General features: G+C 36.6%; 1 protein-coding gene across 1 annotated transcript in view; it reads right to left on the reverse strand.

The window, feature by feature from the left end:
* The window catches only part of SLC2A13 (solute carrier family 2 member 13), a 392,202-nt gene that overhangs the window by 328,308 nt on the left and 49,913 nt on the right, over positions 1-13,981 (reverse strand). Inside the window, exon 2 of the mRNA XM_046013090.1 lies at positions 5,107-5,266. Coding sequence (XP_045869046.1) covers positions 5,107-5,266 — 160 coding nt within the window. The remainder of the gene's footprint in view (positions 1-5,106; positions 5,267-13,981) is intronic.

The following is a 13,981-nucleotide window of genomic DNA, read 5'->3' on the forward strand; positions in this document are numbered from 1 at the left end:
GCAACTGGAGTATCAGGTATACAGCCATGGCTGTTATATAAAGGAAGAGAGGGGAGGCAATGATAAGTTATAAAAATCTAGAAAAGCAGGGCACAGACTGGATAACCACAAACCATGATAAGAGCTTGATTTTTATTTCCTGTGGGAAATGGAGAGGCTGTGAAACACTGAAGCAGCAGCACGCCCAGGTAAGTGTTTTATACCATCGCAGTGGCAGCTGTTAAATTTACTCTATTATATATTTATTGGAGGCCTGCAACAGGCCAGGCTTTAACTCAGCAATTAAAACAAAACAAAACAAACCTTCATTTGCTTGAGGTGTAGTGAGTGAATCTATGTCCAAAAAGCAAGACTAAAAAATATCAGCACAGAAAAGGCAGTGATAAAACTTTAGATCATTAATACTAACTACTAAACTACCTCTGCCATCTTCATAAGCACTGTATTAGGTAAAAATAAAATCTTTCACGGCGGCGTGAGTCATCAGAGAAACGCAAATCAAAACCACAATGAGATACCACTTCACACCCACCTAAGATGATGATAATCAAAAAGACAGATAAAAAATGTTTACTAGGTTGCAAAAAAACTGGAATTCTCATACACTGCTAAGTGGGGATGTAAAATAGTGCAGTACTTTGGAGAACAGTCTACCAGTTCCTTGAAAGGGTAAACTGAGTTACCACATCGCCCAGTAATTCCACTCCTGGGTGTATGTATACGCAAAAGACTCGAAAACATGTCCACCTTGAAAGTTGTACAGAAGTGTTCATAGCCAAATAAATATGAATAGCCAGTAGCTGTTCATAATAGTCCAAAACTGGAAATGTCCATCAACTGAGAAGTGAATGAATGGAATGTGTTATATCCATATTATTTGCCAATAAAAAGAAATAAAATACTTACACATACTACAATGAATGAACCTTGAATAGAAATGGTCAGTGAAAGAATCCAGTCAACAAGGGACCACATATTGTTATATGAAATATTCAGAATAGTCAAATCTATAGAGACAAAAAGTGGATTAATGATCACCTAGAGCTGACAAAAGCTAGTAGGCCAGGGTACAAAGTTTCTTTTTGGGGTAATGAAAATATTCTAAATTTGACTGTAGTGATGGCCAGCCATACAGCTCTGTGATTATACTAAAAGCCACTGAATTATACATTATAAACACATAAAGTGAATGGTATATGAATTATATCTCAATAAAGTTGTTTTTAGAAAATTCTAATCATTAATGATTGCTTCAAAATCCTTATTCCTCTTTCCTCATGAAGCTGGATGACATTTTTCCCAGCAAATTATGTATAATAACACAAGCGCTCTAGACAAATATCAAGGTTAAATTTTCCACTGGCAATTCTCTTTTCCAGAAAAACTAATCTTGTAGTTGTTCAGCAGAATACAATTCATTTCTATGATATCCAAATAAGAGAATAGCTTTGGCCCACCTGGCACAAAAGACGAGTTAGTTTTTCAAGAACATCAAAGACTAAAAAGTTTTTAGGTCTGATTAATCAGTATCATCTTCTATAAGCCTTCATCTGATCACTACTATAAAAATTTTCAGTAACTACATTTTAAATTATAAAATACTGGAAGCAGAATGAGGAAGAAAGTAGTTAGATTTCAAGTAAGAAGAACTGGCCCTAAACTCTTCTATGTAACAGCCAGGTGGCCTCAACCGATTCTTTAAGTTCTCTTAGCATTGTTTTAACCTAAAAATTATGTCAGTTCCACCAGTTCTCTCAAGGTTTTGGTTAGGATCAAATAATACTCGCTAACAGACTCTAGAACTGTTCATCACTACAATGTAAACTAGTAAAATCTGGGACACTGGTTATATAGTAACACCAAATGTTTAGTAAAGTGAGAGTTTCAGAGGCAATAAAAGTCAAAAAGAGAAATAAACAATGTTAAAATGTAAAAACTCTTTTAAGATAGGGGGTTTCTTACTTTGTAACATGCAAAGCTACTAGTATGAAAAAGTTCTATATATGACACCTACACCCACATTTTAACTAGGATTTCTGAAATATACTGCCACAAGAATGAATTATTTGTTGTTATAATTTCAAATAAGTTATAATGGCTAACTGTTCTAAAGCTGATGTTAAGGTAGTACTTCAACCTTTATTTGCTTGTAACCACACTCCTATTAGCCCAAGAATCAGAGAAGTTAAATGGACTACTAAGGATGCTAAATACTGGAAGAGAATAACACACGGAAAATTCACCAGTTTAAAAAAAAAAAAGGAAACTTACCTGCATGTGGAGAGAATGCATATTCATGCAAACAAAAAATGAGTTCCAAGAGATCTGGTATGTTAACGCATTCGGCTGACTACCAGCCTAAGTTAGTTTTCGCATCCTCTTATATTTTATTTTTTCACCCTTCAGTCTAGTATTGTGGGGAAAAGCACACAGCATGCTATTCCGCTTTACTGAAAATTTACGTCTCCTACCTCAGCTGGGATCCCACGGTTATTTGGAAAATCATTTTTGTGTCTAGTCTTTTCTTTCTTATACTTTCTATGGCAGCTATAAGCATTTAACATTTATTTTTTCTAGGCCTCTTCCCTATCACCTCCAAGCCTCATCTGTACGGATAAAGAAAATGGAAGTCATTGGATGTGTTTTCCTTCAACCTCACTTATAATTTAACTATCATAGTATCCATCCTTTAATCATTCATCAGAATAGTAAATAATAGTGTAACTCGTTGCTTACTGATCATCTGCCATATGCCAAACAGCGGGCTGAAGACTTTATATATAGATGCTGCAATAATCTTACAAGTACTTTTGGTCCCATTTTTTACAATTACAAGAGTGAAGTTCAGGGACCTAAGTAAGTTGTTCAAGGTTTGTAGCTAATGAGAGGTAGAAAACAGATCTGAATCCAGGTCTGTTTATAACTGTGTCACCCTGCCTCTGAAAAGTGTTCTAATGCCTGCCCAAGACCTCCATTCTACACAAGGACAACACATTCATAAAATTATTTTCAATGCTATATGATCTCTCTTTTCTAACCAGTGCTGAGAAAATATATCTAAATCTCTATACTTAAGTAAAAAACATGGCTTAAGCACTTTATATGTTTTCATTTAAAAGCTTTTTTCTTTAGAGAGAGAGAAAGCATGTACCCGCGTGGGCAGTGGGTGGGGCAGAGGCATAGAGAATCATAAGCAGGCTTCACACTCAGCACAGAACCCAACTTGGGGCTCAATCTCATGACTCTGAGCTGAAATCAAGGGTCAGATCTTTAACTGACTGAGCCACCCAGGCACTCTTAAAAATATATTTTTAATAAAAACATATTTTAATATATATGTATATATATTACTTACATTAATAAATTAAAAGATTTTTTTGTTTATTTTAGAGAGACAGAGCACAAGGGGGAAAGGGTAGAGAGAGAGAGAGAGTTTGTCCCAAGCAGACTCTAACATGGGGCTACGATCTGGGCAGAAACCAAGAGTCAGAAACTTAACCAACTAAGCCACCCAGGTACTCCTAAAACTTTTTAACTTAATGTAAATAAATGAGTTAGAGCTACTTAAAGACATGGGGTTGAAAAACTGACTTTCACTGAGTTTCTAAGAAAAACTCAAAATATCAGTTTATGTGGGTTAACAGTTATCTTTATAGTCCTCTATTCTATCTACAGAGTGGAAAAAGAAAGATTACATTTCCAATTTCTTTAATTTTCCAGTAATTTCTCACTTTGGCAGAGATTCATTCCTTCAAAGGTAGGAAGTGGTTTAGCAACATCTGTAGAAAGAACCTAATGCTTTAAGAATTGTGTCCTCTCAAAAAATGAAACAAGATGAAACCAGAGAGGGAGAAAAACCGTAAGAGACTCTCAATCTCAGGGAACAAACTGAGGGTTGCTGGAGGGGAGAGGGATGGGAGGGATGGGATGGCAGAGTGATAGACATTGGGGAGAGTATACGCTGTGGTGAGCACTGGGTATTGTGTAAACTCATGAATCACACACCTCTACCCCTGAAACAAATAATATATTATCGGTTTAAAAAAAAAAAACAAAAAACAACCAACTGTGTCCTCTTTTTAATGGTCCTGACAGAGGTAGGCCCTAATTGGCATCATTAAGTTTTCTCACATAACTTTTAATAAAACTTCATCAGTCTCAATCTCTAATGGCCCATCAAGGCACATGATTAATGGCGCTGTTCATACCGAAGCTTAACTCCCTACCTACATCCAACCCCTTTTTTCTTCAGCTGTTAAGAACTCACTTCAACACTGTAAGTACCATGCATATAAGTACTAGAGTCTATCTTGTTTGACATTGTATCTCCAAACACCCATTCAGAGTAGATGTCCAGTGAACATCTGTTGTAATACATGGTGGCAAGAGAGTAAGTTAGAGAACACCGTGTGACCTGCTGCAGCTTTTGACAAAAGTTCCCTGGACAGTTACATGAATCTGTTGTTTTAATTACTATAAAATATCAAAATAGAGAACCTATTATAGTCTTAAGCTTTAACATAAGATTAGTTTGTTTTTGTAATATTTGGTTTGAGAATATTTCAAAGCAGTTTAAAAGCATTTTTCTCATCTCTTTTGATTCAAAATAAGGCAAATAGTGATCAAGGAATAATCTGTGTATTTTAAATTTATATAGATAATATCTTTTTATATAGCTAAATATAAACCTTTAAAGAGTAGGTTTTCTTTCATCCAGGTCAGAATGTAGCCTCTTAAATCCAAAAAGGGTGTTATTTGCAGTTCATAAACACCCTGTCAATCAATGATACAATTCAAGAACTCCATACATATTTATTGCTGCATTCAGTTTTAAACAAATATTGCAAAAGATTACGCAGAGTGTGAGAAATGTCACCTAAACGGTAAAAAGCCTGTAAATATCAATTCATAATGGTAGGTTCCTTGTCTATCATTAAAATAAATATCAGCTTCTTCTCCACTTTCAATTTTACTGAATGCCATCCACTTATAAATTAATTATAATGATTCAAAATACCCAGTCACATGTTTCCTATCACTTCTCAATGTTTCTTCCACTCCCTGAAGTCATGATTTGAAAATTAAACGTAAGAACAATTTACAGACCTCCATCCATCCTTCTGGAGATAACTGAAGGCTCCATCAACAACACTTGCAAAGAACTGGCCTCCGGTGATGAAAAGGGTATTGATGGTGACTAAGCGACCTCTTAAATTGGGCGGGGAGACCTCGGCGATGTACACAGGCACTGTCATGGAAGCAATGCCTGTGAAGAAATAAAGAGAAGTCAACAGAAGACACTTCCTCAAGATTTCTGTCCTTGTTATAAATACTGATATTAGACAAAGACACAGAAACACACCCTTGGTTTTTTACTTTAAACAAGGTTTACCAGATACTTAAAGATTTTGTTTATAACTAGTGACTACTGACTACTGAAGATAAATAAAGACATTGCAGAGAGACCCTTTTTCATACTATCACTTGAAAGCCTACAAAGGAAACTACCTCTAGAGCTCTGAGATAACTTTAGAATATATAAAGAATGCTTTGTAAGTTTTGTGGACTAAAAATAAGAAAATGCTCTCTAGATAGGATATAATTATCAAAACATTTTTAGTCTATATGGAAATGTAATCAGACAACGTCGAGAATAAAAATTATTATCCTAGAATCATATTAGCTACTCAAAGTCATCATTTCCAGCAGACATATTAAAACCAACCAGCTTACTATATAAAAAATCCATACAGTTAAGTCACCCTATTCGACTGGCTAGCTATAGATTTCTGAAGTAGCTTACAATGGGCAACACTTTGGTAATTTAGAATCCTTAAGAACATAGGATCTTAACCATAAAACAGATGGTTTTATGGCTAAGGTATATTTGGTTATACCTGCTTAAAAGCTGTTTCTATCTGAAATTAATGCAGCACAACGTATGATAGTATTTCCAGAACTTCACTGATCACTAAATCACTTCTGTAGTCCATTTTTTTTTTTTTTTAATAAAGATGCTCTCACCTTACCCACCTCAGACCTACTGAATAGAAAACTAGAGATGGGAAATGGGTCTGTCTTTTAAAAATCATCCAAGCACTCCTAATGCTCACCATGTATTTGAAAAACTACAGTTCCATAGTCCACAACTTTAGGCTAATCCAAAATTACTTCTTAAAGGAAAATCTTGATCCTTCTGGCCATAAGGAGCTCACTGCTCAGTGGCACTTCCAATTTCTAGGTATGCCTGATTATGTAATCTAAAACTACTATCTAATCAATAGTTGTCAAAAGCTAAGTGAAAAAAAATCCAGGATTATCTAAGAAAATGTAATCTTTTTCTACCTGTAGATACTATAAATTGATCCCTAAATTAAGCCAGAACATCAGTGGGTTACATAAGATACCCAGGGAGAATGGAATTAATCTATATAATGCCAAAAAATAGTCTATACTGAAGGTAGCAGCACCAAGACAGCTGCTGTTGTATTTTCTGTACAGGGGGTGCCGATGGTGCTATTTACCACATTCCAGATAACAGGAGACATTTGTCTATAGTCACAGTAACCACAACAGTTGTGCGTCCCTCTCTGTGTTTGTGGGCACCATCAATCACACAGCAGTCTTTAATTTCACTCTTTATTAGGCAGTCAGAGATGCCCACCTCTACTAAGTGTTTTGGACTTCACAGTATTTATTCTGTGAGCTAAATTCCCTCCTGATGTCACAACTGTCCCCAATTTCACCTATTTTAGACATACGTTTTGCTATATTTTTATTTACCTTGTTCCATCTTTGAACCAAGCAAATACATGGACAGACAAGATTTATTTAAGTTAATATATATCTGCTTCTGTACTACTGAATAACTACTAGTAATAACTGTACACAAGTCAGCCCATTAAATCTCAGAACTATACACTCTGTAGTTTCCACCAGTATTGTCTGCTCCTGCGGTGCCTATCAATATATATAAATATGCATGAAAAGAATCCAACTTTTATGAGTTTCAAAAAATAAGCACGTGTTAGCAGACAAAGTATGAATAGTCTTTACAATTAAAGCATCACCTAAGCAGCTGGAAGTTTCCATCTGACTGCTAATCAACTTAAGAGAACACATCATACTAAATTGGCTTTCATCTAACTTGGAAAGAGGAAACATTTGATGCAAATGTTGACAAATTAATCGTATATTCTTTTTAGTTCTTTTACAATTAGAACATCTCAATAAGCTTCCAGAAAGCAGACAGCAGTAATTGTCTGGGTTTCTTCTCCTGCTTCGGTCTGGCTGTAATGAGAATTCAGTTGCTCTCTTTAGCCAGACATCTTGACTCAGGCACACAGCCCAGAGATTTAGCATGGGAAATGAGGGCTGTGGTTTTAGGCAGCTGTGGCTTGTCACCAAGTCCATAGATTTTACCTGATAGAAATGTAGAGATAGCCTCAAGCCTTATAAAGGTTAATTATTAAAAATAAACATCAGGACCTTGAAAAGTAACAGGAAATGTCACAGAGAAAAGAATGAGGAACTAAAAAAAGACTCCTAGATTTAGAATTGGAAAGAACCCCCCAAAGAGCTGTCTAATGAGTGCTCATATTGACTTAACAGTGTTACAATCACCTGCATTTGATATTTCACAGGGACTGATTATTTTATTAAATCCTCACAACATCCCTATAATGGACATATAATTTTTTCCATTTTGCAAAAAAAAGGACCTTACCCCAGGTCAGATGACAGTAAGTAGAAGAACCAAAATTTGAACCAGAGAGATTCCAGAACCCAATTTTGAAAGTTCTAGACTCTACTGACTGGCCAGCACAGATGAGGGTAGGTTCTGGAAACAGTGGGTTTAAATTCCAGGCTTGCCACTCTCCAGCTAGTTAAGTCTGGGCAAATTAACCTTTCTGGGTCTCCAGAAATAAATAAATATAAATAAATAAATAAATACACACACACACACACACACACACACACACCACTTGAAAGCACTTAACTTTGTGCTTAGCATACAGAAAGTAGTCAATAATGTTAGCAATTATTTCTACCCTTACTATACCTCTAGTTATTAGGCATTCTGTTTTTGATTCAGTTTGACTTGTATTAGGCAATGGCATTACCAGGATGAATATAAGTGAACAAAACAGGGTCTCTAAGAGAAGCTATATACAAGCCCACTCACATAAACAGGCAATCAAATAAATAATTTCAAAATACCATGGTAAGAGTCACAGTATAGCTACATACTGGGTTCTATCTTGTAATGTGGACAACTGTTGCATGCTAATAATGATTAGGTGCTATTCTACAGAGAAGAACATGGTCTTAAGGAAATATGAAATGATAGGGATTTTCTCAGAGTTAAAAGATAAGTGTGAAGCGGCATATGTGCGGAGAGGAGATCTGATCAGCTTGATCTGAGCTGGGCATTGTGCTAAGCACTGGAGAAATAGTATTGCAGGAGAGACAAGTCCTCTGTCCTCATGGAGTTTAGTGTCTGTCAGTCAAAATGTATTTGAAGAAGTAATAAGATGTCAAATGTGATGGGTTTCACCAAAGGGGAAGTGTGAAGAACAAGAGCTCATAACAAAGGGACTGGCCCAGCTTGACAAGTCAGACAGTTCTTGAATGAGAAGGTCCTATTTAAGCAGTGATCAGGTGAATGAGTAAGCTAGAGACCAAAGACAGCGGGGGGAAGGTGACACACACTTTAGACAATCAGTCCAGCTTAGACAAAGAGCTTGAGGCAAAAAGAGATCCAACCTGTTGAAGAGGGGGGTCTATCTCTAGAGACAAGACAGAGACCAAACCTGACTATATCTGACTATACAAGGACTTGGTACTCAGAAGCCTTTAAATAGTATATAATGGAAGAAAATATGCTACCAGATTCACGTTTGCAAAGAGTCACTTTCTGGAGTTTGGAAAACTGATTGCAGGGAAGCAACATACAGTGACAGCGAAGGAGATGGAGTAAAATGGAGAGATTTCAGAAGTATTCCAGAAGTTAAGTATTGAGATGGAACATGAAGGATGAAAACAAGAACACGAGGATGATGTTCAGATGTCCAGAATAAGCAAATAGGAATATGACAGGTACTTGGTACAAAGATAAAGGACACTGGAGGAGAAGCAAGTGTGGGTAGAAGGTAATAAGGTCAAGTGTTAACCAGGTCGAGTCAGAGGTGCTCTGTGAAACATGCAAGTAGAGAGCAAGTAGAACACTCCCCAAGTGTGTCAGGAATACAGAATATTTAATTACATGTGAGTATTTCCAACTTACCTCATTGCTCCCACCCTATAACTCTGCCAAAATAACCAACCTTTCCTTCCTCTCTCATCTCCTAGGGAGAACCTGGTCTTTGTCACCCTAATTCTTGAGCTGTTACCATCCGAGGCAAAAAAGATGGAGAAGAAAGCATGGAACAAAGATCTGGTTTGCAGGTAGAAGTTCAAATGAAAAAAGATTGGAGAGAGCTGTGAAGAAGAAGCTCGGGGTTCATATGGAAAAAATGGGAGCCTTTAACAAAGGGACCGAGGCCTGACCTGGGAGGGGAGGCAGAGGAGTAGACAACAGAGATTTTAAGAAATATTGCGGAGCTATAACATACATGCTATTCTTCAAGACACAAGTAGAGTACTATTACTATTCAATTACTTTATGTTCCTAAACTGTATATATTTAAAAGCAACTTCAAAGGGAAACTGGGTGCAGGAGGGCTTGGAAGTTACACAAATATCTGAAGCTCAGAAATAGTTCTGTGTGGTTGGTGCACAAAATAGACACCAAAGGATTAGAAGCGATCACCCAGAAATGGAAGAGGAGAAGAATGCCTAAAACTCAGTCCTGAAACATTCCAGTATTTATGGAACTGTAAAAGGAAGAAAGTAAGAAGGAACAACCAGTAACCATCCACCTTACACTTGAATACCATGTTATTTTCTAAAGTCTTTTTTATGTTACCATTTTATATTAACATGTAAGGTCATCCTATCAGTTGGTAGATGCGACAGGTGTCATTCATTATCCCCCAAGAAAAGGTAAAGAAACCTAGCATCAAAGACAGACAAGAAGAGATTTTCAGGAAGTCACATAAGCAGGTTAACATCAAAGTGGGTCTCACAGATTCAGGTCCCCTAACCTCTGTTATGTGCCACTGGAGAACCAAGGGCCATGCCTCTGATTTGAATGTGACCCTTTAGAAATATCTCAGACACATTTTCTTTTTGGACCTAATACCTTAGCACATGTGAACTTCTAGAGGCAGGAGGGTCTGATCTCTCTCCTGCCCCCTATGACCTGCTATGTGACTTACTGCCACCAGATGTCATGTTAAAGAGTTCAGTCTCATTAGTCAATTGTATGTGATTTGCTGCATAATGTCAAGTAGACAAGTGTAAACCCATAAAACTACTCTATGAAAATGGAGAACTATAAAAGAATGTTATGTTCAGGGAGAGCAGGAAGCTCCTTGTTCACTGTGGCTATCTCACCTTGCTATCAATAAGATATCCATGCAAACTGTAATTTTCTGAATTTCTAAACATGGTGCCCATTTTTGATAGACCTTGGCTATTAAGGCTCTGCCACCCCAAAACCTCTTCACTACTCTGGGAAAACAAACGGAATTCTGTCCCTAGACAAGGCTCACTGTTCCAATGAAGGGCAGGTAAGTAACACTATACAAGATCCCCCAAATTAAGAACTAAGTACTTCATAAATGGGTGTAATTAATGATATTTTAAAGTTGAGGAAAAATCTACAAAGAACTTCTGACTTATTCCCAATGCCAAACACTAATCAAAATAAATGTCTGAGAAAGAGCAAATCCTCATTAGTGCACCCGAAACCGATGAAACGAAATGAACATAAGGAATGAGGGGGTGCAAATTCCTGTCAGCGGCTTATTAGTGTAAATGCAACCACAAAAATCTATGTTGGTACTGTTTCTGAATATCATTAGAAAGTCCAATTTCTTATAAAATAAATAAAGACGTCTGCATCAATGGAAACTCATTATCATGCCTGTCCTTAAGGAGTTTCATGGAGAACTGCACCGGAGACACCACAGTACGACCGATTCCCACACTCTCTCACGTTGCTGAGCTGACCCGTCATCAATAACTCAAATGCTTGAGTGCTGAAGCTGGCTTTCAAAAACCACTGGAAGCCCTTTTAAAGTCCTGAGTCAGAAGTATAAATAATTTCATAAACAAATAGCATCAGAAAATCCTGTTGCGATAGGTAAATATCCATGAACCACAGCAGCCTCTCAGCACAAGCCAGGCAGCAACTAATTAGCTAGTTGGAAGCACAGGAATAATAATAATAATGATGATGATAATGATTCTTGAACAAGAAGGACTATGATTTAAAAAAAGAAAAGACTAAGATGTCCTAATCACATTTTGCAAATCATTGCTCTATGATCGCTAAAGGAATAATTTTAATAAAAAGAAAGAGAATCTGTCTATAAAAGTTTCCCTTATTGTAGCTGTTTCTTTCCATTTGGCTGTCCTGCCCAGAACTGCTTAGTCCACAATTCTTCTGAAGAGTCAAGGATCTACAGTTACCAGGTTGTCAACACAGGGAGAATTCAATTTTTATTCTTCTTTAAAAAGACTTAAGACTTTCACAAACACCACTGGGCAACTTCATAGAGCAGTAAGTCCCAAAGGAATGAGAATATATATACAACACAAAATGCATGTAACAGAGGAGCCAGGTTATGGGTGAGATTTTATCTACGGGCATGACAAGCCCAATTATTGTTCTATATAGTGTTAAAAACCTCTTCACAAGGCATTATAAACATGTCACCATCACTTAAACTCCATGAAGTCTTTAACAGCCTAAATGACTTCTCCCTCAGTATTACTTGAGAATATTTATAATACTGATCTCATCATATTCCTTTTTACTGGGAACATCTCAGTAAGGTCTGTATCACATTGATTCTCCAAACCCAACTACAACCCCTTTAATGGGATGATCATAACTCACATATCTTCTGTACTCTAACTTGCCTCCCTGTTAAGCACAGACCTTAGCTTAACAGTTAATTTGTTACGTGGGATGCATATACAAAACCATAGCCTTTATTTTCTTTTTTTATAAAACCATACCCTTTTAAATTATTGTTAATGGACAGGTTTTACACTATACATGTTATTCATTAGGGAAAATTTAGAAGTCACATGTAAGAAGGTAGGTAAATAAAAATCACTTCTAGTCACACCTCCCATACATAACCAATATTAAAAACTTTGGCTATAACTTGCAGTATTTTTCCCACAATTCTGCAGCATTAAGTCATTACATTACAAACATTTTCCTTCTCTTTAACTATTCTTTTCTCAAAAAAGGATCTCTAGCTTCTGTAAGAAGTAGGTATGATAAATATAGAAGTCAAATGAGTGAGACATAGAAGGTACAACATACTCTGTAGGCCAAAGAAAACACATCCCTGTGTAGCTCTATACAACAAGCTAGATACTGGTTTGTCACCCTTGTAGCTCAAGATCATTTTAAGTAACAGCATAATATTCCAGTATTCAGATAAAGAGAAGAAAGACGTGTTCCTAGAACACACAGATCAAAGAGGGCAGGGGGAAAAAAAAACAACAGAGAAGGGAAGAATTTCTTGATAGGGAGAGATGGCAAATAAAGAAATCAATACATATGTTAAGAAAAAATTTTTTTGCTAAGAAATTTCCTAAAGAAGTAGAGGTTATAAGAGAAAGATAACTATATGAAATGCTAACAAAAGTGGAAGCAGTATGCTTTTACACCAGACAAATGGAATACACAAAGGTTAATAAAAAATCAATACGTTTCCTCGAGGCAGTGAATTTAGCAAACAGGAACTTAAGTGGTGCTTTGTCATATTTGGTTCTATGTGACATCTAGAAGTAAATGTTCCAGCACAACAAACAATGTGGCCCTAAACAGCAGCGAATGGCTGTGAATCACCTGAATGTAGATTGTAATTGAATAGGCATAGACAAAATACACAAGAAATGTGTACAGAGAAAGATAAGCCCAGGGCTAGAATCTGGTTGTGGAAATATTCATGCAATAGATGCAAAGGGCTGAGGAGTAAAACAAAGAATTATTATAGGAAATATTAAGGTAGCAAAGTAGTAAATGAACACCCTCCCACTCCAACCAAATTTTTAATCTGTTCTTCACAAAAGGTCTGGCTTTTGCCTAAAATGGGTACGAGAGAGCCATGAGGAGGAAATCGGCTTAAAGATAACAGAATGAAATAATAGGGAAATGGGTAGGGTGAAGGATTGCTAAGAACACTAAAAAATTAATAGCATATGTAAATAATTACAGAAGTAAACCCCATATTGGAGGCAGGAAATAACAGAAATGAAGCCATGTGAAATTTCGATCAGTGTGGAACAACAATTTGAAATGCTCTCCAAGAATGAAAAGCAAAGGAAATTAAAATGATAAAAGATATGTTGAAAGACAAGCCATTATAAAAGAAATAAATGGGCCCAGGGATAGGTAGCAACAGCAAAACACATTCAGAGAAATTTTCTGACTTGTGAAGTTAAAAAAAATTTACCAAATTTTTTTACCAAATTTTTTTACAGATAGAGCAGAGAGAAAAAACAACAACAACAAAAAAACAAACACAAAAAACCAGCTTACCCACCAAGTATTAAAAACCAGGCAATACAAAACACCACAGAGCAGCAACTGCACATATCTAAGGCGGAAATGTTGTGATCCAAGTATTTTATATCTTGCCAAGTTGTCTTTCAGGAGTGAGAATGTGAAAGACATTCTCAAGTAGGAAACACCTAAGATAAACCATCCATTTACTATATTTGAAACAAGCTCTAAACCAACCCCAAGATTAACAACAAAACCCTGAAGGATAGGGAAGTTTCAGTATAAACAGCTCAGAGGATCTGCCCCTCACTTGGCGGAGGGGCGGGGGGCGGGGGAGGTTGGAGTAGC

This window comes from Meles meles, chromosome 7 (genome assembly GCF_922984935.1).
Source record: "Meles meles chromosome 7, mMelMel3.1 paternal haplotype, whole genome shotgun sequence".
NCBI classification, from domain to species: domain Eukaryota; kingdom Metazoa; phylum Chordata; class Mammalia; order Carnivora; family Mustelidae; genus Meles; species Meles meles.